This window comes from Macaca thibetana, chromosome 16 (genome assembly GCF_024542745.1).
Source record: "Macaca thibetana thibetana isolate TM-01 chromosome 16, ASM2454274v1, whole genome shotgun sequence".
Lineage (NCBI taxonomy): Eukaryota > Metazoa > Chordata > Mammalia > Primates > Cercopithecidae > Macaca > Macaca thibetana.
In genome coordinates this window covers 72,329,046-72,356,568 of record NC_065593.1, presented here as the reverse complement: position 1 = coordinate 72,356,568, position 27,523 = coordinate 72,329,046, and the positions used below count along the sequence as shown (strand labels likewise).

General features: G+C 41.2%; 1 protein-coding gene across 1 annotated transcript; it reads right to left on the bottom strand.

The window, feature by feature from the left end:
• Positions 1-599: 599 nt before the first annotated feature.
• PSMD12 (proteasome 26S subunit, non-ATPase 12) lies at positions 600-24,811 on the bottom strand. The gene is made up of 11 exons (XM_050762459.1): positions 24,588-24,811; positions 15,432-15,491; positions 15,216-15,344; positions 10,907-11,014; positions 9,225-9,329; positions 7,690-7,839; positions 7,475-7,609; positions 6,440-6,552; positions 5,304-5,478; positions 2,593-2,670; positions 600-1,152 (listed from the first exon to the last, which is right to left on the bottom strand). The coding sequence occupies exons 1-11, from the start codon at positions 24,693-24,695 to the stop codon at positions 943-945; spliced, it is 1,371 nt and encodes a 456-aa protein (XP_050618416.1). The 5' UTR covers positions 24,696-24,811; the 3' UTR covers positions 600-942.
• Between the last annotated feature and the right edge of the window lie 2,712 nt (positions 24,812-27,523).

Below are 27,523 nucleotides of genomic sequence, written 5' to 3'. Positions count from 1 at the left end.
CAAAAAAACTAGCCGGGCGAGGTGGCGGGCGCCTGTAGTCCCAGCTACTCGGGAGGCTGAGGCAGGAGAATGGCCTGAACCCGGGAGGCGGAGCTTGCAGTGAGCTGAGATCCGGCCACTGCACTCCAGCCTGGGCTACAGAGCGAGACTCCGTCTCAAAAAAAAAAAAAAAAAAGAAAGGGGAGAAGAAGAGCAAAAAAGAAAAAAAAGTAGTCACTATCCCTATAGAGAGGACTTAACACCCAATAACCTGTGTCAATGATGTCAGTTGATTCTGTTGAACAACTGATCAAGTCAGAGGATGAGGGCTGAAAGCAATCAAGCTACTGTGACTAGAACCAGCCCAACTCAAAAAAAAAAGTCTACAGCTTACCAGATTGTTGCATACACACTCAGTTTAGACTTTCTGCCACAATATCAAAGTACAAATTCTTCACAAATCACAACTCTATCCCAAATGTTCCTGTATGCTCTGTTGCTTTTCTATTCTACTAAATGACTGATAGCTTTACAATGAAATTTATTTTATTTAAAAAACACTTGCCAAATCACTACCCCACAAAATGTTTAGAATCAGAGGTAACTGTAGAAAGGAAATGTGTATATACTGCTTTTATTATTGTAATATGTTTGTTAGTTGAATGAAAACAAACAGTAGCTAAAAAGGTTTCAAATGATAGAAAAACATATCTGGGTAAGTTATGACACAACTTTTTGTGTATCCAGACGACAGAAATGTGTATTTTTGCACCAATTGCAAATGCAAAGTTAACAATGAACTTGGGGAACTGAAAGGTCAAAGGGAGTCTCAAAACATATTCACTATTTTAAAATTTAAGACAAAGAAGCTTAGGAAAAAAACCCCAACATATACACCATTATAACAGTCTCTTTTTTTTAATGACTTCCAATTTTAACTTTTTTCTAAAAGCATTAAGACCCTTATTGTAGATTATGTATCATCTCCTCTTTGGCTATGAGATGTGTAGTTTTGTTAACCAGAGACATTAATGAGTTCAGTTTCTGAGACCAGTCATTTAATAAATTATTTGGATCCTTAGGTCTCTGGAAGTTGATAATTCCTGCTAATCTGTCTACTTTAGCAAAGATGGTCTTGTTAACTACTAGATTTGAGAGAAAGGCTTCGGACTCCTGCAAGAGAGAAAGATGAATTGGATTAAGACAGGATAAATTACAGACAATAAACAAAACTTCAGAAAAGCATTTTCTAAACTCTTCATCCAAGAATATGCAGGGGGATTCATTTTTAATAGTAACTGTTCAGCTGGGTGTGGTGGCTCACACCTGTAATCCCAGCACTTTGGGAGGCCGAGGTGGGTGAATCACTTGAGGTCAGGAGTTCAAGACCAGCCTGAGCAACATGGTGAAACCCCATCTCTATTAAAACTACCACAATTAGCCGGGTATGGTGGCATGTGCCTGTAGTCCCAACTACTCCGGAGGCTGAGGCAGAAGAACCGCCCGAACCCTGGAGGTGGAGGTTGCAGTGAGTTGAGATCACAAAAAATGTACTCCTGCCTGGGCGACAAGGCGAGACTGCCTCAAAAAAAGAAAAAAAAAAAGAGTTAGCAACTGCTGACTTCCTGTAATAAGTACTTATTTTACTGATAGTCTAGGGAATGAATAGAATCTGAGTAGACTCAATCAGGGGTGAGTTTGAATCTGCCTCCTTGCAAGCTCAATGCTGCTGGTATCCATGCCAACAGCAAGTTGGTCTACTCCCTTTTCTACAAAGTTTCCCCTCAAAGGCAGTATGGTACAGTGAACATTTCCAGAAATGCTGGGTTAGAATATGCGCTCTGCTACTTGGCAACTACGTACCACGGACAAGACACTTGACTTCTAAGGACTCTGGTACTCTCATTCATAAGTGACAAGAGCTCCCTGACAAGCTGATCAAGGAGCAAACCTTCCAACTCTAATGTTCCATGAGTCTTATCACCTAAACTGTCACAACTCCTTCTGGTGACAGAAATGGCTTTTCAGGCCATTACTACACACTTGGGTTAACTCCTCTTTGTGTGCTATGCATTTTGTCAACATGAAACACAGACCTGAAGACAACATTGCTCCAGCAAGACCTGGGATCACTTGATACTTAGGTTAGTTTTTGGTACTCAAGATCGCTTGGGAAACTATCTATTACCCTATTACCTAAACATAAAATTAAATCATAAAATTGATTCTGGTTTCTTTTTTTTTTGAGACATAATCTTGCTCTGTTGCCCAGGCTGGAGTGCAGTGGCGCAATCTCGGCTCATTGCAAGCTCCGCCTCCCAGGTTCATGCCATTCTCCTGCCTCAGCCTCCTGAGTAGCTGGGACTACAGGTGCCTGCCACCACGCCCAGCTAATTTTTTTGTATTTTTAGTAGAGACGGGGTTTCACTGTGTTAGCCATGATGGTCTCGATCTCCTGACCTTGTGATCCGCCTGCCTTGGCCTCTCAAAGTGCTGGGATTACAGGCGTGAGCCACCATGCCCGGCCATAAAATTTGATTCTCTTACTCAATTTTTACAAGTCAATATTCAAAAAGAATGCCTACAAATAACTCAAAGTTGATTACTACTTACATCAACAGACAGATCCAGAAGCTGTGCCATCCTTTTCATTGTTATCCGAGTATAATACTTGGCCATTATTCTAATATTCTGGGGAAAGGATAGAGAGCAGGGAGCATACGTAACATTTGTCAGCAAGTCTCAAAGTCCATTTATTTTCACATCCAAGGTAAGTTTACTTAAAATGTTAGATTCGGAGCTTTTATTTTTCTGTAGTCCATAACTGGAGCAAAGCTAGTTCTAATCTTCAGTAACAAAACTAAATACTTATTTTGGTTCCTGTAGTTATTTGTGAATTACTATGAATATTCTACACAGCTCTTTAAATATATAGTCAAAATATATGCCTGTCTTAACTAGTGGTTAAAAATTATAATTGTACTGAAATATTTTTGCTGAGTGCAAGAATCTAAAGTTAAGCTTTCTAATTATAACACAAATGTTTTAAAGGCTAAAATCTAAAAAATGATTGGAGATCAATCAGGTGCAGGGACTCACACCTGTAATCCCAGCACTTTGGGAGTCTGAGGCAGGAGGACTGCTTGAGGCCAGGAGACCAACACCTGCCTGGGAACATAGCAAGGCCCCATCCCCACAAAAAATTTTAAAATTAGCTGAATATGGTGGTGCCTGCCTATAGTCCTAGCCATCTAGGAAGCTGAGGTGGGAGGATCCTTTGAACACAAGAGTTCAAGGTTACAGCGAGCTATGACTGTGCCACTGCACTCCAGTCTGGATGACAGAGCTAGACTGACTCTTTTTTTTTTTTTTTTTGGAGACAGAGTCTCACTCTGTCACCTAGGCTGGGGTGCAGTGGCGCGATCTCGGCTCACTGCAAGCTCCACCTCCTGGGTTCATGCCATTCTCCTGCTTCAGCTTCCCGAGTAGCTGGGACTACAGGCGCTCGCCACAACCCCTGGCTAATTTTTTGTGTTTTTAGTAGAGACGGGGTTTCACCACGTTAGTCAGGATGGTCTTGATCTCCTGAACTTGTGATCCGCCCACCTCGGCCTCCCAAGGTGTTGGGATTACAGGCGTGAGTCACCGCGCCCGGCCTGACTCTCCCTCTTTCAAAAAAATAAGATTGGACATCATTTCAAATACTCATCACTTTACCCTTATTCCAATGACTTACAAGTAGCTTCAAATTAAATTTCCTAATTTTCACTGGCGATGGTGCTGCAGTTAAGACACAGAGACTCCCCTTTACTGTTCTTATAGGCAGTATTATTAACAATAGCACTCAAAAAAACGTGGGGGAACAGTGGGGAGAAAAATGAACTCAATCTTTGAAGAAGCTACATCGTCTCCTATCTCTACCAGGGCTGATGGCAACACGAACACATCAGAAAGCACGAGAAGCATTCTTCTCCTCGCTTTTCTTTTATCCTTCAAATCTAACCTTTTCCTTCATGCTTTAAATCTAATCAATGGCTGCATTCTATTGATTTCCTTCCTTAAAACAATCATATTCCACGCATTCTTTAATCCCTTGGCTACTGCCTTATTTAAAGTCCATATATCTCTCACCTTAGTAGTCTTCTCTAGTCTCCTCCCTCTCCAATGCATTCTCCAAACTCACTCTCAGAGGGACCTGGTGCGCAGGCTGCCCTCCCTTGTTCCTGCCTGCCCGATACCTCACACTCCTCTTACAAACCTCACCTCAATCATCAATTCATCCAACCTGATCATTCCTCCATGTAGAAAAGTTTCCCATAAGCCTCACTCTGCTCTCTAGATACTTGTACTACAATATCTGATACTTTTTATTTATAAGTACATCTTTCCCTATAATTTTTAATGCTCTTATTCAAGGTAGGGTAATGTCTTTTTTTTGAGATGGAGTCTTGCTCTGTCGCCTAGGCTGGAGTGCACCGGTGTGATCTCCACTCACCGACACCTCTGCCTCCTGAGTTCAAGCAATTCTCCTGCCTCAGCCTCCTGAGTTGCTGGGATTACAGATGTGCGCAACCACGTCCAGCCATTTTTTGTATTTTTAGTAGAGATGGGGTCTCCCCATGTTGGCCAGGCTTGTCTTGAACACCTGACCTCAGGTGATCCGCCCACCTCAGCCTCCCAAAGTGCTGGGATTACAGGCATAAGCCACCACGCCCGGCCTAGGTAGGGTAATGTCTTATTCTCCTGTGTGCCCTGGTACTTTGTACAGTGTCTAGCACATAGAAGGCTCACAATAAATGTTTGTTATGTGAAGGAGTGAATGGTAACATAATACAACATGACAACAGTGATACTAAGAAGATCAAAGTTCAGGTTTAAGACATGTTACCTGCTTCCAAGACTAGTAAGTGAACATTAGAGAGAAACACCCTCCTGCCCCAATTCTTAGGAAATTCTGTCTGGTTTATACGCTATAAATTTTGGATTCCTGAGAGGTTCTCTCAAAATGAAGCAAGCTAAAATACAGCTATCTTTTCTGAAAAGCCAAAAACAGGGAAAAAACCCAAGATGCGTGAGATACATTCCAATATGCTTTGGGAAATGCAGAGTAAACATCTGAACACCAAATTTTTATCACTACTACAGTGGGCATACAAAAAAACATCCTAAGTGAAGAATTAAAGACATAACATCCTAAATGAACATTTGATTATCAAATGTGAAAAATAAAATAGTTTATGCTCAAATTTGCCAAAATTTAATTCTAAAAAATAAATTCACTAAAGGTTAAAATAAAAATTGTCATTTCTATGACAGATTCTTACATGTTCAACAACTCTGTTCTTCAAGTCTTTCCACCTTTTTTCGCCTTCCTCCGTGGAACCAAAAACATCAGTTGCAGGACTCTCAAGGGAACCTTTTCTTAATTCCATTCCATAGTCCTCAACAAGTGTGGACCAACGCATCAACTCCATTGTGGTAAAAAGCTTTAAAAGATCCCTGTAAATTGTATACATCTTAATATTCCAAATCTGTAAAAATTAAGTATTAACTAATATAATAGCAAAGTTCAAAAAAATCAACAAAAACTGTTTTCGTTAAATTTTATTTAGTAGAATGAGTACTGTTTGGTTATTGTGTATTTTACCAACTTTACTACCATTTTTCCCACAGTAGCTCAGAATACAGCATTCTCCCACTTAACACTCTGCTCTTTTCTGCACTGTCAATTTCTGAAATAACTGTAAATGTACTCATGAAACAAACAGAAATAAGAATCTGTTGTGCTTATGATGAAGCAAGTCTATTTTATATAATAGATTTTCAGAAGTATGCATTTCTGAAAATCACAAAGCTCTAAACTACTAATGATGAAACTCTGTCAAATAATTAATCAAAAGCTGCCAGTGTAGACCTGATATGCAACTTCCACTTGATAAGCAATTTAGAATAAAGTATATTATAATCTCATTTATTGTTAATGCAATGCTAAAAAAAATTCCACCACTTTATCATCTCTAGTTTTATTCTCTAGTATAATCTATCAGTAACCAATTAAGAAGTACACACTTAGGCCAGTCGCGGTAGCTCAGGCCTGTAATCCCAGCAGCACTTTGGGTGGCCGAGGTGGGCGGATCACCTGAGGTCAGGAATTCGAGACTAGCTTGGCCAACATGGTGAAATCCCGTCTCTACTAAAAATACAAAAATTAGCTAGGCATGGTAGCGGGTGCCTGTAATCCCAGCTACTCGGGAGGTTGAGGCAGGAGAGTCGCTTGAACCCAGGAGGCAGAAGTTGCAATGAGCTGAGATTGCGCCATTACACTCCAGCGTGGGCAACAAGAGTAAAACTCCATCTCAGAAAAAGAAGTATACACAGAAGTATACACTTAGGTTAGCCAATTTTTTTTTAACATAGTGTTTCTACTGAGATATATCATGATAATTTCAAAAGTACTTACTTGTATTTGGGAATTTCTTCTAACTTCTTGTCACCACTTATTCGGTGAACCAAATCTGACTGTTCGTTGTCAAAAGGAGCCAGGATAACATAGAGTACAACACTCTTCAGAGCCTAAAAGAGTTGTACAACAAAAGTTATATGCAAGACTAGACATAACAGAAATTTTGACGAAAACTGAACAATCATATCCATTTTAAATTTTAAAGTCATAGCTGGGTGCAGTGGCTCACATCTGTAATCCTAGCACTTTGGGAGGCCAAGGTGGGCGGATCACCTGAGGTCAGGAGATCGAGACGATCCTGGCTAACATGGTGAAACCCCATCTCTACTAAAAATACAAAAATAAAAAAAATTAGCTGGGCGTGGTGGCTCGTGCCTGTAGTCCCAGCCACTCAGGAGACTGAGGCAGGAGAGTCACTTGAATCCATGAGGCAGAGGTTGCAGTGAGCCGAGACTGCGCCACTGCACTCCAGCCTGGGAAACAGCAAGACTCTGTCTCAAAAACAAACAAAAGACAAACGAACAAAAAAAAAGTCTTAAGGGGAAAAATATTTCCAGGCTGCCTTTTCATAGTGTCTTTCTACAGCATTTAGTTTTCACAAACTAATATAATAAATCATTGCTAATCTGACTTACTACCTCAGCTGACATTTTTCTTGACATTCATTTTTGACAAATGTATAAAGAAAAAGTTCTTATAACAAGTTAGCAGTATAAATGTGGAATATATATATAAGCCCTTTAAAATAGTTTTGTAAAATAATTTTCCAAAGTAATGTCGGGTCTTTATCTGCAACCTTTATTAGGATATGACCCACTGTACATATTTTAAACAGGAAGCCTATATTTCTCCAAAAGTGAGACATAAACTATGGCTGCAATTAGACTGAATCAGTAATATACTGAACAACACTGAATAGAAAGCAACACCATACAACTGCATGTAATGATTGCAGTTAAAAAGATTTGAAAATAAAAAAATGCAAATTACTCTTCTGAATAAGCCATGTCAATTACACAAATAAACTCTTACCTGCTGCCATTTTTCACTTTCTGCCTGTATACAGGGAGTATCATATATTGCTCTGTAGTGCTTACAAATAGACAAATAGGATCCCTCATGTTGATCCAGCTGAATCATTAAATTATAGTACTTCAACTTTAATTTCTGCAAAAAAGTTGGCAAAACAAATTGGGATTTATGGGTTTTATTCATACCTTTAAACATGTGGTCAGAGATATGCTCACCTCAGTATTTTCTTCCTGGAAAAATTTGGTGTTAATTTTCTTGCTGATGATTTGTGTTCGAATGTAATCCTTCACAGCTAGGCAGAGCCTCATTTGCTCCAAAATAAATTCCACTCTCTCTTTCTTTTCCATTGACCCGTAGGTTTCCACCTAGCACAGTAATTCCCGAAATAAGTTTATAACACTTTGCAATTTTGTGAACTGCAACAAAATTAAAGATACTAAAATATTCATCCTTGTTAAATAATAAGAACCTTCATGTATATAGGCAGAGTGTTGACAATTATATTAAAAGCTATTTAACTCTAGAAAATTATAATTTATAATGGACTTTCCCCCTTCTGGTATAAAATTCTATGAATTTTAACACATGTAGTGATTTGTGCAACCACCATCACAATGAAGATACAGAACTCAAAAAATCTTCCTCATATTGCCCCTTTATAATCACACACTTCCCCCACTCATAAGCCCTCCCAAGACATCCAATGATCTGTACTTCATCACTACAAATCTGTCTTTTCAAGAATGTCAAATATAGTATGTAATGCTTTGAGGCTGTCTTTATTCACTCTGTATAATGGCCTAAATTGTAAGATTCATTCAAGTTATACATCAATAGTTCATTTCTGGCCGGGCGCGGTGGCTCAAGCCTGTAATCCCAGCACTTTGGGAGGCCGAGACGGGCGGATCACGAGGTCAGGAGATCGAGACCATCCTGGCTAATACGGTGAAACCCTGTCTCTACTAAAAAATACAAAAAAACTAGCCGGGCGAGGTGGCGGGCGCCTATAGTCCCAGCTACTCGGGAGGCTGAGGCAGGAGAATGGCGTAAACCCAGGAGGCGGAGCTTGCAGTGAGCTGAGATCCGGCCACTGCACTCCAGCCTGGGTGACAGAGCGAGACTCCGTCTCAAAAAAAAAAAAAAAAAAAAAAAAAAAAAAAAAAAAAAAAAATAGTTCATTTCTTTTTATTGCTTAGTAGTATTCCATTGTATGGACATACCACAGTTTATTTATTCACCTGTTGAAGTATATCTGATTTTATCTTTTTATTATCACAAATAAAGCTATTCTGAACAGGTTGTGTGGACTGGTTTTATGTAAACATAAGTTTTCATATCCCATGGGTAAATACTCAAGAGTGGGATTGCTGGGTCATATGGTAAGCATATGTGTAACTTTATAAGAAACTGCCAACCTGTTTTCCAGAGTGGCTGCACCACCTTGCATTCTCACCAGTAAGGTAAGGAGCTCCAGCTGCTTTGCACCCCCACTAGCACTGAGGATTTTATTGTTTAAATTGTAGGCATTTTAATAGGTATGTAGTGGTACCTCATTGTGGTTTTCTTAATGGCTAATGAGGAAACGACAATTTTAAACATGAAAAAAGATGCCATTCACAGGCTTTCCATCAAAATTCAAAACAATTATTGGTCCCAAACATCTTGGATAAGGGATATTCAACCTATATTTCCATTAGAAAATACTGCTGACTAAACAAAGTTTTACCAACTCTAAAATGCAGTACCTTACCTGTAACTCCTGTAGAATGGAGGCTGCCTCTTTCACATCACCATTTTGTTCTTTTATAGTTGCTAATGTTTTAGTCAGTCGAGCACGCTCAATTTCAACATAAATCTACAAATGAGAAATTTACACAATCAAAATTCCGTGGAAACGTGTTAAAATTGAAAAAGTAGGCTGGGTACGGTGGTTCACACCTGCAATCCCAACATTTTGGAAGGCTGAAGCAAGAGGATCACTTGAGGCCAGGAGTCTGAGACCAGCCTGGGAAACATGTTGAGCCTGTCTCTACAAAAAATCAAAACATTAGCTGAATGTGGTGGCATGCACCTTTAGTCCCAGCTACTTGGGAGGGTGACACAGGAGGATCACTTGAGCCCCGGAGCTCAAGGCTGCAGTGGGCCATGATCAGGCCACTGCACTCTAGCCTCAGCAACAGAGTGAGACACTGTCTCAAAAAAATAAAATAAAAGGTAGAACTGAACTTTTTTTTTTTTTTTTGAGATGGAGTTTCACTCTTGTTGCCCAGGCCACAGTGCAGTGGCATGATCTCGGCTCACCACAACCTCTACCTCCTGGGTTCAAGCAATTCTCCTGCCTCAGCCTCCCGAGTAGCTGGGATTACAGGCATGCGCCACCACGCTCAGCTAATTTTGTATTTTTAGTAGAGACGGGGTTTCTCCACGTTGGTAAGGCTGGTCTCGAACTCCCGACCTCAGGTGATCCACCCACCTAGGCCTCCCAAAGTGCTGGGATTACAGGCATGAGCCACCGTGCCTGGCCAGAACTGAATTATTCTTTAACCCAACTATATTTATTTTACAGCTATTGTGCACTTTATCTACCATGTACAAACACAGTTGTGGAACATTTTATATTTCACAAATATATCTGTAATTCTTAAGAAAATAAAACTTTATCCATATTTTGCAACTCTGCTTTCAGAACCTAAATATGAAATTACTATGTTTAACAAATAATAGGACCACAAGCTACATAAATAGCACAGAAGATGCAAAAGCCTTGTGATTATTTGAAAAGTGTGTTATATGTAGTCCAATATCTACAATTAATACCCTAATTCTGATTTATGTTTAAATACAAGACTATCTTATTTAAAAATACCTAATTTTGCTAGGTATTAAAGTTGTTAACATTTTTGTAGCTATAAGTAATGTTAGTAGATTTATAATTTCCAACAAATTAAACACTAAAAATATGACTACAGTATAAACTAAAGCACCTAGGGAATGAATTTTCATGCTTAGGCTTGCTTACCGTATTTCCAATAATAGCAAACTAATTACAGCTTCCTATATCTATCATACATTTCTTACTTTGGTATCTCTGAATATTATTTCCTCTATGTCTAAAATGCTCTTCTCCCACACCCTGACCCTGTAGAATTTTTATTCTTTTTTTTTTTTAAAGTTACATATGTATCTATGATAAGATACCCAATTCCCAGAAAAATCTAGATATACCATGGCTGTCACTATTTAAATAGATTCATTTGCAGAAAGGGATGTACAAAGACATTACTGGTTGAATTACAGTGATGACATTTTGTGTATTTCTTTAAAAAATAAACACAAATAAATACTTATACAAAATATCTACATACATTAAGTATCTCTGAATACAGAAAAAACAGTACATATCATTGTGAGTTATGTCAACAGAAAATTTACCTTGCCTTCAGTAACCATTCGTAGAGTATCAATTAATCGAAGTTTGATAGGAAGGTCTGTGATTTCCTCAACATACGTACAGCACTGTTGAACCATTTTGGCAACAGCCTAAAATATTAAAAACCATTCATAAGTAAAATACATTCCTCACAGAGGAAAAAAAATGTATTTTATTGACAGAAGAGCAACGATCGAACTTGGTCTTCCCAAGCAACTCTAGACAAGGAAACGTCATACAGAACATCACATCAAAACTCACTGATACCTAAAAAGTACCTACTCCGTAACAAGTCAGTAAAGGTCAGGAAAACCTCAGATGCAGAGATGCAGGCAAGCAGGAAAGCATGGAAGAAATGGCATCTCACGAAGGGAAGAGAAAGCAGAGGTCCATGGCAGCTTGAAGCCATGACCTGCAGATACTGTGACTGAGGAGGAAAAAGGCAGTGGCAGAGGCAAAAGGTGAAACAGTTCTACCACCTGGGTGGGAGGAAGAGCCACAGTCACCCAAATTTACCTCATTATGACACTGTGAGCCAGAGACCCTCTCGCCTTTAGTTTCCTCATAGGTTATTATCAAGGGGCTGGAATACATTCCTTTCAACACTAACAATTCTATGATCTAGGTCACAAATCAGCAAACATTTTCTGTAAATTTTTGCAAATGTTCATAAAGTAATTATTGTGGACTTTGCGGGCCACATAGTCTCTGTGGCAACTATTCAACTCTGCCTCCTTAAAAACAAATGGGTATGGCTGTGTTCCAATGACTTTATTTATAAAAATAGGAGGTGGGTGGGATTTGGTTTCTGTCCCATCATTTGCCAATGCCTGATCTCTAGATTTTAAACAATATATCATAATCATTAATAATTAAGACCCTGGGCCGGGCGTGGTGGCTCACGCCTGTAATCCCAGCACTCAGGGAGGCCGAGGCAGGCGGATCACGAGATCAAGAGATCAAGACCACCCTGGCTAACACGGTGAAACCCCATCTCTACTAAAAAACACACACACACAAAAACTAGCTGGGCATGGTGGTGGGCACCTGTAGTCCCAGCTATTCGGGAGGCTGAGGCAGGAGAATGGCATGAACCCGGAAGGCAGAGCTTGCAGTGGAGCCCAGATCGCGCCACTGCACTACAGCCTGGGCAACAAAGCAAGGCTCCATCTCAAACAAACAAACAAACAACAACAAAAAAACAAAAAACAGTAATAATAATGAGCATGAGTCATCAAGAGAATGTTAAATTACATTAAGTATATTTTGGTTAAGGCAGCAGCAAAGTGAATAGAATATCTTAGAAAGATTTCCACGAAAAACATTTCATGTTTAAGCAGTTCAGGCTAAATATTTTCGTTGTGGAGGTGATTTTATTTTCTTTTAGGTTCGGGGGTACATGTGGAAGTTTGTTTCATGAATATATTGTACAGTGGTGAGGTATGGGCCTCTAGTGAACCTATCACCCCAACAGTGAACACTGCACCCAATAGGTAATTTTGGATACAACAGGTAACCCTCAACTCCTTTCATCCTCCATGCTTTTGGAGTCCTCAGCGTCTGTTATTTCCGCCTTTTTTTTTTTTCTTTGAGACAGAGTTTTGCTCTTGTTGCTCAGGCTGGAGTGCAATGGCGTGATCTCGGCTCACCGCAACCTCCACCTCCCAGGTTCAAGAGATTCTCCTGCCTCAGTCTTCCCAAGTAGCTGGGATCACAGGCATGCGCCACCACACCTGGCTAATTTTGTGTTTTTAGTAGAGATGGGATTTCTCCATGTGGGTCAGGTTGGTCTCAAACTCCTGACCTCAGGTGATCCGCCCACCTCGGCCTCCCAAAGTGCTGGGATTACAGGCATGAGCCCACCACGCCCGGCTCCATCTTTTTTTTTTTTTTTTTTTTTGAGACGGAGTCTCACTCTGTCGCCCAGGCTGGAGTGCAGTGGCCGGATCTCAGCTCACTGCAAGCTTCGCCTCCCGGGTTCACGCCATTCTCCTGCCTCAGCTTCCCGAGTAGCTGGGACTACAGGCGTCCGCCACCTCGCCCGGCTAGTTTTTTTATATATTTTTTTTTAGTAGAGACGGGGTTTCACCATGTTAGCCAGGATGGTCTCGATCTCCTGACCTCGTGATCCACCCGTCTCGGCCTCCCAAAGTGCTGGGATTACAGGCTTGAGCCACCGCGCCCGGCCTTTTTTTTTTATTAAAACATTTTTTTTGGCCAGGCAGAAGAAGTGCAGAAACCCAGGGGACAGAGGTTGCAGCAGGCCAAGATCGTGCCATTGCACTCCAGCCTGGGCGACAGAGCAAGACTCTGTCTCAAATAAATAAATAAATACATAAATAAATGTCACATTCACATATTTTAGGTTGCCTCAATTAAATCTATGCTAATTCTTAACACCGGCTTATATATTTTCGGTGTTTTTTTTTTTTTTTGAGACAAGAGTCTTGTTCTTTTGCCCAGGCTGCAATGCAATGGTGTAATCTCGGCTCACTGCAACCTCTGCCTCCCGGGTCAAGCAAGTCTCCTGCCACAGCCTCCCAAGTAGCTGGGATTGCAGGCGCCTGCCACCACATCCAGCTAATTTTTGTAAAGACAGGATTTCACAGTATTGCCCAGACTGGTCTCGAACTCCTGGGCTCAAGCAATCTGCCCACCTTGGCCTCCCAAAGTGCTGGTATTACAGGTGTGATCCACCGCACTGAGCCAACACTCTCTTTTATATGCATGTAAACTTACCTAAAGAAAAATAAACCAAAATCAATTATAGTAATTCTGACTTTTGCAAAAAAAAATTTAACCCACTTTAACACTATCCTTACCCTAGAAGCAGTCTAATTAACAAAATAAGGAATTTGGACAATAACACTACGTATTTATTTTTGGTTCCATTACATCCTCTTTTATAATGTCATTGTCTTTATTATTTAAAGCAAGAAATTAAAACCCAGAAACTACTAAGGAAACAGTATTTAAAAGTTGAGATAAAAATGTAAAAAATGAGATCTACTTGTACAGGGGAACATTTAAATATATCTCAAGAAGAATAAGGAAACAGTAAAGAAAATCCAACTTCACCAAAACACTAAAAGAGAACTTACATAATCTCTAAACAAAATGAGCAAAACAGTCTCTCTAAAATTGGCCTCAAAAATAAGTTGGAGGGCTGGGTGCAGTGGCTCCTGCCTGTAATCCCAGCACTTTGGGAGGCCGATGTGGGAGGATCACTTAGGCCCAAGAGTTCAAGACTAGCCTGGGCAATGTAGCGAGATCCAAGTCCCCATTTCTACACACACACACACACACACACACACACACACACACACACGATTAAATATTTAACAGTACATTCTTTTGGCAGACTTCAGTTTTCTTAGGCAAGCACTCTAAGCTGGGGTTGGGTCATCCTGGAAATGCAGCCTTGAATTATTAGAAACAATCTTAGTATTTGTTTAAGTCTACACAGGACAAGGTTAAGGCCTTGTCAAGAAGAGGGCTCAGAGAGTTTAGTCAAGGAGAGAACTATTTGTCAGTATGCATAGTTTTTGAATGTCAGTAATACCTCAAAAAGCTGTTTTGCAAAAAATCATATATTGGGATAATATAAGAAAATGAAATATTTAGTTACTACTAAACATTTTAAAACAGCATAAAAAGATGTGTTTAATAAAAGAGATATGACTAAATAAATCAGAATATCAACTTAATAAATTATAATACAACCATTTAGAATAATAAAAGTGGGGCCAGGCACAGTGGCTCATGTCTGTAATTCCAGCACTTTGAGAGGCGAAGACAGAGGGATCACTTGAGCCCAGGAGTTTGAGACCAGCTGGGGTAATATAGCAAGGTCTACAAAAAATAAAAAAATTGGCCAGGTGTGGTGGCATGCACTTATAGTCCCATCCGCTTGGGGGTTGAGGTGGGAAGACTGCTTGAGTCCAGGAGGTTGAGGCTGCAGTCAGCTGTAATCACACCACTGCACTCCAGCCTGGATGACAGAGTGAGACCCTGTCTCAAAATAAGTAAATACATAAGGAAAAAAAAAAATAAAAGTAGCAACACCAAAATAGAACAAAGATGTATGAACACTCTAACACAATTTTTAAAAAATATGCAAACATATAAAGACTAGAAGAACAAACAGAAAACAGTTATATCATTATGAGAATGTGGACCGAATTTTAAAACACCCTCTAGGATGTTACAATGTTGACTTAACACATTTTAAACAGACTTATAGAAGAGTTTGTGAAAAGGTCTGAAATACAAATGCTTTTGTGTTTCGGGCAGACGTGATCATGAACTCACCTGTTTTAACTGACTCCGCCTTTTGGACAAAAGCATAATATTTTCATTAAGTAAATCCCATTCTTTAGCCTCATAGCACATCTTCACTACTGCAACTAAGATACGGGATGTAGATACCATATCGGAAGCCTGTAAGGGTAAAAATACATTGAAAGTTAATGGAACAATGTTCAATGAAATTAATGGTGACTGAGCTTTTCCCTGTAAACTACTCACAGTACGAGTCTGCTTTTCCAGAGAGAGAAGGGTTTCAATGACTTCTTGAAGTCTTCCTTCCTAAAACAAAAGATGAAAATGAACAATAAAAAAAACACAAAAAATCCAAATAACTAGTCTAAAATGAAATGGTTTTGACACAGAAAACGAAAAATCAACGGCCTCTTCTAGAGGAAAATGATCACCCCATAACTACTTTTGCTTCTCTCCTTTTCATGATAGTGCTTTCTTCTCTAGTGGGTGATGGCAGGCAGTGGTCCCCTACTTGAAGCCCACAAGCTATTTTTAATATTTTTAAATGCCTAAGAGAAAGTGAACATATAACAATCATGTAACATCTGAGAGAACACCAAGTCTTTGTTCTGGATTCTAATTTATCAACTCAGTGTGGTAACACCTGTTTATCTTGTTCTTTTTTTAAGACAGAGTCTCACTCTTCCACCCAGGCTGGAATGCAGTGGCACCATCTCGGCTCACTACAACCTCCACCTCCCGGGTTCCAGCGATTCTCATGCCTCAGCCTCCACAGCAGGTGGGACTACAGGAGTGCGCCACCACACCTGGATAATTTTTTTTTTTTTTTTTTTTTTTGAGACGGAGTCTCGCTATGTCGCCCAGGGTGGAGTGCAGTGGCCGGATCTCAGCTCACTGCAAGCTCCGCCTCCCGGGTTTTTACGCCATTCTCCTGCCTCAGCCTCCCGAGTAGCCGGGACTACAGGCGCCCACCACCTCGCCCGGCTAGTTTTTTGTATTTTTTAGTAGAGACGGGGTTTCACCGTGTTAGCCAGGATGGTCTCGAACTCCTGACCTCGTGATCCGCCCGTCTCGGCCTCCCAAAGTGCTGGGATTACAGGCTTGAGCCACCGCGCCCGGCCTACACCTGGATAATTTTTGTATTTTCTGTAGAGACGGGGTTTCACCATGTTGGCCAGGCTGGTCTTGAACTCCTAACTTCAAGTGATCATCCCACCTCGGCCTCCCAAAGTTCTGGGATTACAGGCCTGAGCCACTGCATCTGGTGGATCCTGTTCTGATCAGAGACTCTAAGTGGTAGTCACGTGTCTTTAAAGAATAAAAACAGAGGCCAGATGCAGTGGCTCATGCCTGTAATGCCAGCATTTTAGGAGGCTGAAGGGGGCAGATATCTTGAACTCAGGAGTTTGAGACCAGGTTGGGCAACATGGCAAAACCTGTCTCTACAAAAAAATACAAAAATTAGCTGGGCATTGTGGTGCACACCTGTAGTCCCAGCTACTCTGGAGGCTGGAGTGGGAGGCTGGCTTGAGCTGGGGAGGCAAAGGTTGCAGTAAGCCAAGATCGCACCACTGCACTCTAGCATGGGTGACAGAGTGAGAACCTGTCGAAAAAGTAGGAAAAAATGATTCCTTTATGAAGTCACTGTCACCCTAACAGATATTTTAAAATATGGAATTCCAAGAAGAAATAAAGAGAGTGCTTGGTGCTAAAAGACAGGAAACTCTGGTTTAATTTTTCAGTGACTTTAAAAATAAATTAGTAATCATGCTTAAAGGAAATGAAAGCATCTGAGAACACCCACACATGCTATCCTTAAAGTCATGCTCTTGAGCAGATACTGGTCCAACTGAAATACAGTTTCTGACAACTTACACTAACCTCTCCACACCTCTATCTCAGATGTAAAAATAAAACGTTCTCCCTGGCATACATATTTAGAGATTGGAACAATAAAACTCAAAAAATAAAAACATAAATGACAATACACCAGGACTAAAGCAAGTTATCCTATTAGGAACCACACATTTTGATAAAACCAAAACCAACATACAGCACAAAAACTGCACCCATTGGCCAGGCATGGTGCCTCACGCCCTGTAACCTCAGCACTTTGGGAGGCTGAGGTGGGAGGACACTTGAGCCCAGGAATTCGAGACCAGCCAGGAAAATAGAGATTCTGTCTCTACAAAAAATTTAAAAATTAGCTGGGCACGGTAGCCTGTGCCTGTGGTCTCAGCTACTCAGGAGGCTGAGGCAGGAGAATCACTTGAGCACAAGAGTTTGAGGCTGTAGTGAGCTAGGAATGCGCCACTGCACTCCAGCCTGGGTGACAGAGTGAGACCTGGTCTTTAAATAAAAAATTTTTAAAACGCATTTATTTAACACACTAATATTAATAACTATCATGTAAACACCTCTGACAATAAATTGAAATGAGAAGAGTATTATTTAAAAATTGTTTTTCTAACCAAAAATGAAAACTCTTTTTATCTTAATGACATTCATGGATGGTACATGAGTACTATCCTTTTCTACTAATGAAAGAAACTTATTACATAGCTTCTGAATTATGGGCATAAATAATTTTTTGACTTTTTAAAATACTGCTGCCATATTTTTCCAAGATAACTTTTAAACATGCATGAATTTTCCATGCAGCACTGCATATATACTGTATAGTCCCTGTCTGAACTTATTTTAATTAAATCTGAAATATGTGATTACTAACACATTTTAACAACATTTCCCATTTGGACAGCCCTAGTTCTCCTTTCTCTGAAAGCTCTAGATTTATGTATATAATAAATACTGGCTAAATGTTCATCAGAGGAAAAAAACGAACAAATCTATAAATTCTCCAAAGTTGAAGGCTAATAAATCCTAAAAGATGAAAGAATCTTAGAACTAGAAAGACTGCTAAGGATTATTTAATTCAATCGCTTCATTTTAGAGATGAAAAAGACTGAGGACTAAACAGCTTAAAATGACTTGCTGAGCCACAAAAGGTATCAGCAGAACTAGATCCGGGGCTCCTGCCTCAAGCTCCAAAGCTCTCTCCACGGCAGTGCCGCACTTCCCCTACCATATTAGTTTAAATCTCACTTTTTGCTTTGATCAAAGTCATCCCTATGGTTACTATCTGGCAACAAAAAGAAGCGCAAAAATAGTTAAAACGCAAAATACCGTTTAATGACAGTCACCCATCACATTTGCAATTACTATTAGTCACGTGACTGTGATCAATGGAGTGTGGTTTAATATATGGTATTCTAATTCAGAAGCATGGGTATTAAAGAATTGCATGATACATGTGAGAGAATTACACACTGGCCTAAAGCCATAGTCTGGAGTATCAACAAAACATTAAACGTCATTTTCTCACAAAGGCATTTTTGGATAACATTCTCTAAAAATCAGTAGTCACTCAGCACCTTTTCCTTTCATACTCAACCATACTGTCTCCACTCTGCAATTACCCCAAACTATATTCTATTTTGGTGTTTACTGTCTTTCCAATCTCAGTAGAATGCGACCTCTGTAAGAGCAGGGGCCATGTCTACACTGTTCATCACTGCAGTTCGGTGAGCTGCATCACACCAAGCACATGCCAGTGCTTCTGCAGATACTATGGTCCATCCTTCCATCCTTGTATCAGTTACTGATGCACGTAACTTACCTCCTAAGTGGTCTACAAGTTCCTTTAGGGATGGATGCTTGTTTACTTGTCACTTCTCTTTGCACCAACCTCCACATAATATGTGTTGAATGGACTGGCACTCACCTGATCTGTATTCAGTTGATCCTAATGGCTTACAGTTCCTGATTCTTACTGTCACAATAAGCAGGATGTGACAAACTATATGGTTGACAATTTAGTGCTATTTGAAGGACACTACCATCATTTCATTTAATACAATTTCCAATTTTCAAATCATCCCCGTTTTTTCTCCCAATCTTCCACGTTCTACCCTATTGCTAAACATCCTCCTCCTTTTCCTGTCTATTCACTCAAGTCCTGAAATTCCAACTCCTTGATGCTGCCTTTCAACTCAGAGGAACAAATGGTTAGAGAGCTATCCAAAACCAACCTGTTAGAACATGTGACTTCCGTGACTCATTTTTCTCATGAAAATAATCCTTGTAAATGATGTAAGCGACTAATGAGTTTGTTCAACATCAATACATGTTGAGTATCTGTAAGTTCTGTTTGCGCCTCCTTTAATTCCTGAATGAATCCAATCTTTTAATGATTTGTTACACAACCTAAACAAGAAAGAAAAAGGCTGATAAAAAGTCACCACAGCCAGGCGCGGTGGCTCACACCTGTAATCCCAACACTTTGGGATGCTGAGATGGGCGGATCACTTGAGGTCAGGAGTTCGAGACCAGCTTGGTCAACATGGTGAAACCCCATCTCTACTAAAAATACAAAATTTAGCCGGGCGTGGTGGTGGGCGCCTGTAATCCCAGCTACTTGGGTGGCTGAGGCATGAGAATCGCCTGAACCCGGGAGCGGGAGGTTGCAGTGAGCTGAAATCATGCCACTGCACTCCAGTCTGCGTGACAGAGTGAAATTCGGTCTCAAAAAAGTCACCACAAATAGTTGAAATTTAAAGCCAGTCCAATACTCCCCCTACATAGACTAACTTTTAAAGTGACCCATTCCTTAAAGGCGTCTCTTTTGTTTAAGCTGCTAACAATGTAAACTGTTTTACATTTCACTTGCTCTTTATTTTTGACGTTGCACATAAGAGACTGCAGGTGACCAAAAGAAATGAAAAGACATTAAGCCAGGTACAGTGGTGTGTGCCTGTAATACTAGCTACTCAGGAAGCTGAAGCAGGAGGATCTCTTAAGCCCAAGAGTTTGAGATCCCCATATCTTTAAAAAAAAAAAAAAAAAAAAAAAAAAAAAAAAGGAAGGAAGGAAAAGACATTAACATTATCTCTAATGTTCCATTATTGGAACGCTAAGTTTGTGGGAGTTATTTATAGCCTACTGCTCAAGGTCATTGCCAAGATCTGATTTTTCACAAAAAACATTTTGCAACCTCCAGCATAAATGGGTTAAGAGGAAGGAGAATCAAAGGATACATTCAATTTAAGAATGTAAGTAGTCCCCAAATAACCATGTGCCAAATACAACATAATCAAAAAGAGAGGACGAGAAACCCTCAGTATATTACGAACTGCTAAATACCGTATCTTTACAGCTCAGAAAAGGCCCTCTTTAGATTAATTTTTAACTCCTGAATACAAGGCGAAGAGATAACCATCATCAAGAACTAGTATCACTTTTACTAACACCCCATCAACCTGACACAGGGTGCTTACACACAAATCACAGAGACGGTAGAATGGTTAAAAATACAGGCTCTGGTTGGGTGCGGTGGCTCACACCTGTAATCCCAGCACTTTGGGAGGCTGAGGTGGGTGGATCACAACGTCAGGAGTTCGAGACCAGCCTAGCTAGTATGGTGAAACCTCGTCTGTGCTAAAAATACAAAAAATTAGCCAGGCATGGTGGCGCGCGCCTATAGTCCCAGCTACTCAGGAGGCTGAGGCAGGAGAATTCCTTGAACTCAGAAGACGAAGGCTGCAGTGAGCCAAGATTGCGCCACTGTACTCCAGCCTGGGCAACAGAGTGAGACTCTGTCTCAAAAACAAACAAACAAACAAACAAACAAACAAACAAACAAACGGGCTCTGCAGCCAGACTGCTTGGGTCTAAATTCCCAGCTGTACTGCCATATTGCCTTGGGTAAAACACAAGCTCTCTGACTCTCAATTTTCTCTTCAGTGAAGTGGACACAATACTTGTAGCAATCCACAGGGTTGGTGTAAGAATTAAGTCAATACCTATGAAGGTACGCCTGGAACATAGTATGTACACACCATAATCACAGCAGCTGACATCTTAATAAAATGTATACAGCAATAAATATTAGTTATTAGTTATCATTTGCAACATGGGTGTTAGGATAGACATAGAACTAGGTTACAACTACAAGAGATTTAAATGATCTACGTTTGGCAATTTTACAACCCAACTCTAGAATTTGTCTGCCTTTCTAAGGCTTCTGCTATATATGGTTTCCCAACTAATACATTATTAAGTCTGTATACACAACTTTTTTTTTTTTTTTTTAAGAGATAAGGTCTCACTCTGTTGCCCAGGGTTCCGTGCAGTGATGTGATCACAGCTCACAGCAACCTTGAACTACTGGGCTCAAGCGATCCTCCTGCTTCAGCCTCCAGAGTAGCTGGGACAACAGGTGCGTACCACCACATCTGGCTAATTTTTCAATTTTTGTGGAGACAGCGTCTTGTTAGGCTGGCCTCAAACTGCTGGCCTCAAGTGATCTTTCCACCTTGGCCTCTCAAAGTGCTATATACACAGTTTTTATCTCCAAATGTTTTTCACATTTAAAATAAAAAATGTCTTAAGGAAATTAAGGACAGAATTGATAATCTCTTAAAGAGGCAATAGCAAAAAGAACACCATTTTTTTTAACCAGGAGATGTGAGTTTGATCTGCCTCGAATAAACCACTTAAGCTGCCTGAAGCTTAAATTTTCTCACAAGTGAAAATAACAAGAAGTTCTTCATAGTTTTATTGATGGACTCAAAATAAAATCAAAAGAATGTATACTAACTGTTCCATACATTCCAATGTAGAAATACAATGTTGTTATTATTTTTTTAATGTTTGGCAGAATGGTCAGAAAATAATATGAAATGGAAAATAAAAAGCAACTGGGCACGGTGGCTCACGCCTGTAATCCCAGCACTTTGGGAGGCAGAGGCGGGTGGATTACTTGAGGTCAGGAGTTTGAGACCATCCTGACCAACATGGTGAAACCCCGCCTCTACTAAAAACACAAAATAAGCTGGATGTGGTGGCACATGCCGGTAATCCCAGATACTCGGGAAGCTGAAGCACAAGAATCAATTGAAACCGGGAGGTGGAGGTTGCAGTGAGCCAAGATCGTGCCACTGCACTCCAGCCTGGGCAACAAGAGTGAAACTCTGTCTCAAAACCAAAAAAAATAAAAATTTAAAAAAAAAGCGAAACGGAAAAATACGTTTAAAAAAATTAACCAGGAGTGTAGGGTAACCATCTAATTTAAAGTTGAAACTGGCTCGGTATCAAAAAAAACAAAAAAAGTATACCCTCCCACAACATATACCTTGTTTTATTCAGCTGGCACATTGGCTTAAAAAAAAAAAAATCAAAATTCAAATGTACCTATCTTAACAGGTCCCAACATTCTTTTTTAAAAACACTTCTGTTACCCACTGGACACCTAAAAAAGCATCTGGTATTGGAGTTTGCAAGTTTTTCAACAGTCTGGAACATGACAACAATTATTTAGGAATAAATGCTACATAAGATCACCAGAATAATTGTAGCAGTGAAGCCTTTTTTCTTACTGATCTCTAAGCTATTTAAGGGCAAGAGCCTTGTCTGATAATCTCTGTACTTCTCATAGTATCTAACATTGACTAGGTCTTGCACACAGTAGACTGGTATTAACAGAAATTCATAAAAGATCTGGTTGTGCTTTTCTAAAGCAAATGACTTGTTTCTTCCTTATGGACACTATCATTCTATTAATTCCAAAGTGGAGGTTCAGGGGCTGACTTTGGCCTGCATATTTTGTTCTAGTTACATTGTATTGGCTCAAACAGTATTTTAAGATGACAGATTATTATCCAATTTCTAAATATTAAGGTATTTCACAGAGACATCCATCTTCCTGGTTTCTCCCTCAAATTAGCAGCATCGACAAGGCTCGGCCTTCATCCCCAGTTGGCAAATATTATCTGAAGGTGAAGATCTGCTGCCTCCTTTTCCTGGGCAGGTGCTCGGAAGTTCAGGTTTTTGGCCAGCCGCAGTAGCTCACACGTGTAATCCCAGCACTTTGGGAGGCCGAGGTGGGTGGATCACTTTAGGTCAGGAGTTCGCGACCAGCCTGGTCAACATAGTGAAACCCCGTGTCTACTAAAAATACAAAAATTAGCCGGGCGTGGTGGCACTTGTAGTCCCAGCTACTCGGGAGGCTGAGGCAGGAGAATCGCTTGAACCCGGGAGGCGGGGGTTGCAGTCAGCCGAGATCGCGCCGCTGCACTCCAGCCTGGGTGACAAGAGTGAAACTCCGTCTCAAAAAAAAAAAAAAAAAAAAGAAAAAAAGTTCAGGTTTTCATTACAATAGGCTTCTAGGCAGGGCAGCATGGTGTGTGACGGCACCAGCTCCGAACCTAGAATCGGTCTGCCTGGGTTTGCTTCTTGGCTTCACCACTTTACTAGCCGTATGATCTTGGCGCCTGTGATTCAACTTTTTCTAACCCAAGTTTTCTTACCTGTAAAATAAGGATTATAGCAATAGCCATTGCATAGGGCTGAGGTGAGGATCAAATGGCTTAGTGTATGTAAGCACGGAGCCTGACACTGCAGAAACTACACAACAAATATCAGCTATTGTTATCTGTGTGACATTGGAGGCGGCTGAGTTTCCCACCCTTATGTAACTGATGTTTGTTGATGCTAGCTGCTAGAAAGCTCTTAATAAATTTATGGCTCCCCCTCAGCAAGCATACTGAACCTAAGATATACATACGTACCAACTTTATCACCTTTCTCCATCCTTGTTTTTTGGAAAGCCCGTTGAACTCTTATAGTACCTACTCGTCTTTACTTTTGTAGTTCCGTCTCCAGTAATGACTCCACTCCACCCAATCTTACTAATTCTTCAAGACCCAATACAAACGTCAGCCTTCCTGTAAAACCTTCCCTTATGGCACCATTAAGAATGCATAGCTTCCTTCTCGGTGTTCCAGTTAACACTCTCCCCTTGTATGGCCCTCACCACCATGCATGACTTGACTAATTCATTACGTACATCAACTCCTAAAGAACAGGGTACTGTTAGTCATCTGTGTACTATCACTTTCCTACCCCTTCTCCTGGCCAAAGACCAGGCACATAAGCCATGATCCATAAACGATTTAACGACATAAATGGATTGGGCAACAGCAACAGAACGAAACTCTCTGATCCAGCCTGAATACTGAAGCAGCCTCACCCCCTGGGAAACCACTAAGATAAACGTTACTTAAGCAGCATCCAAGAAAGGGCAAAAAGTAAAACGGAGCCCTAAGTCCCACGGAAGGAAGTGATCATCTGTTTTGGGGAGGGTCTGGGAAGCTATAGGCACTGGCGTACTCCGCAGCCCTGGCCGGGCCGACCTGGGGTCTCCCACTCGTGCAGGCCCAACCAGGGCTGGGCAGGCAATGGGGGGATGCACGCTCCAGCCCGTAGGCCCCCTGAGGCCTAAGCAGGCTCCGCGCCGTGACTCAGCCCTTGGCGCCCGCCAACAGCCAGCCGGCCTCTCCTCACCTTGGCTAGCTTCGCACACTCGGGTAGGCGCTGATCCACCGTGGCGCTGTAGTCCACCTCCATCTTGACGATGCGCCCGTCAGCCCGCTCCGAGCCGCCGTCCGCCATGGTCCCCGCCTGAGCGTCCCTTGCTGTAGCCCCGCTTCGGCCACCACTCGTCACCCACACCGGAAGCCGCCCGCGCACCCGCTCAGGCAGTACGTCGGGAGCCCACGCGAAGGACCCCTCGAGGTCCCCGGTGCTGGTCGTCACTCAGGCACTGCCGCGGACAGCCCTGGGGGTGGGGCTTGAGGCACGCGGGGCGGTACTCGCCGCTCCATCCCGCAGCGTCAGGTTTTGTCTCTGGGAACATCAGACTTTTTATCTAAAATTTGCAATGAGAAAACCGAGTGTAGTAGAACAGACCATCTCATATATCCCTACACCCCTGCTTCGAAATATAATTTCTCAGGACCATGGCCAGTCGCTTAACTTCTTGGATCTCGGTTTTCTCATGTCTACGTTAGGAGGCTAAAGTAAACCTTAAAGTAGAAAGTTCTAAGGTTTTATCTAGTTGAGAATCTTGGTGGCTTAATCTGTGGGATCTCTGAAAGCTCCTAAGAGAAGATATGGAAGCAGCTCAGTCATTTAATAAGCAAAGTGGTTTCTTTGTTTGTTTGTTTTCGTTTTTACTATAATCCACTAAGTTGGTAAAAAGAAAAGTTAGAAAGATTTAATTGTGGGTTTTTTTTTTGTTTTGTTTTGTTTTTGTTTCTTGAGACAGAGCCTCCCTCTGTGGCCCAGGCTAGAGTGCAGTGGCTTGATCTCGGCTCACTGCAAGCTCCGCCTCCCAGGTTCCCGCCATTCTCCTGCCTCAGCCTCCTGAGTAGCTGGGACTACAGGCGCCCGCCACCGCGCCAGGATGGTCTCAATCTCCTGACCTCGTGCTCCGCCTGCCTCGGCCTCCCAAAGTGCTGGGATTACAGGCGTGAGCCACCGCGCCCGACCAGAAAGACTATAGGACTTTCGTGAGCATCAAACGAGATGACATGTGAGACAATTTCAATTCTTAAGGGCCTTACACGTTTTATGTGTTATCATTCATACCATGCTGGTCCCTATAACACAGCTTAAGATCTTAAAAAAGCTTAGGATCCTTGAAAATGGGAATGAGGTTGTGTTTGGTGTGGGCACATGGTCAACAGCAGCCTGGAAAGCAAACAGGAAAACGGGAAATCTTGGAGTGGTTTATTTATTATGTTAGTGGTTCTCAATTTCATTAGTGCCGACATCACTTTATGGATGCTGAATAATTCTCTTTGTTTTAACTGCAATGAAAATCAGGGAAAATATAAACCATTTACAAGAAAAATAAGACACTAGCTCAGCTATAATCTGTAATGTAGAGGAGAAACAAATTTTACCTTTTTCTATTTTTGTAGAGACAGCAACTATACTACGTAGCCCAGGCTGGTCTCAAACACCTGGCCTTAGCAGTCCTCTCACCTTGGCCTCCTAAAGTGCTGAGATTACAGGTGTGAGCCACTGTGCCCAACCAAGAAACAAATTTTATAATAGCAAAATAATATATATTTCAAAAGATAACAGCTAAAACATGTCTACAGTGGAAAACACAAGGAAGTAGTTATTTGCTTGCACCCATAAACCGTAACTATAAATGTAAAAGCTGCAACTGCAACAGGTGTGTTCTCTTGGTTCCTGAAGCATGGTAAGGGCTTATTGTTGATGACATTTTCCAAAATGGTGAGCAACAAGCCACTTGGTAAAACTTTTTTTTTTTTTTTTTTTTTTTTTTTTGAGACGGAGTCTTGCTCTGTCGCCCAGGCTGGAGTGCAGTGGCGCGATCTCGGCTCACTGCAAGCTCCGCCTCCCGGGTTCACGCCATTCTCCTGCCTCAGCCTCCCGAGTAGCTGGGACTACAGGCGCCCACAACCGCGCCCGGCTAATTTTTTTTTTTTTTTGTATTTTTAGTAGAGACGGGGTTTCACCGTGGTCTCGATCTCCTGACCTTGTGATCCGCCCGCCTCGGCCTCCCAAAGTGCTGGGATTACAGGCGTGAGCCACCGCGCCCGGCCAAAACTTTTTTTTTTAATTTTAATTTTATAATCCATCAGCTGGGTCTTACAGCTCATGCCTATAATCCCAGCATTTCGGGATGCTGAGGTGGGTGGATCACTTGAGGCCAGTAGTTCAAGACCAGCCTGACCAACATGGCGAAACCCTGTCTGCGCTAAAAATGCAAAAATTAGGCAGTCGTCATGGCATGCGCCTGTAATCCCAGCTACTCAGGAGGCTGAGGCAGGAGAATTGCTTGAACCCGGGAGGTGGAGGTTGCAGTGAGCCAAGATTGCGCCACTGCACTTCAGCCTGGGCGACAGATGAGACTCTGTCTCAAAATAAATAAACAAACAAGCAACCAGCCAAGCAAACAAACTTTGTAATCCATGACCCGCTGAAATAAAGTTCTGACTATATCAACATATAATCTTCCATTGTTTTCCTCATAGAAGAATTCTTAGAAATTTTAGTTGATATTAAAAGTGAAAGGAAAGTAGCTTGTCATATGTAAAACTGACTTACAGTCTAGGCCTCAGACACAGAAGAAAGTGTCTGGTAGGTCATTCAAAAGTCTGATGGAATGTGAGACAATATTGTATTGTGTGGGCTTGTTGCATGGTAGGCTGTTTAGCATTGCAATCACATGCTGGTGTCTCCCTCTTCCCTCCGTGATTGTGACAACTCAAATTCCCCTACAGGCTTCTAAAACACACTCTAGAGGCTGGTATTGTTGAGACACACTAGGCTAAGATGGCTTTTCACTATATATTCCTTGTGACATTGGTTTGATGAGAGTAGACAATAGAATCTGGAAGCGTAAATTTATTTTTTATTTTTAAAAAAAATCTTTTTTGAGACATAGTCTTGTTCTGTTGCCC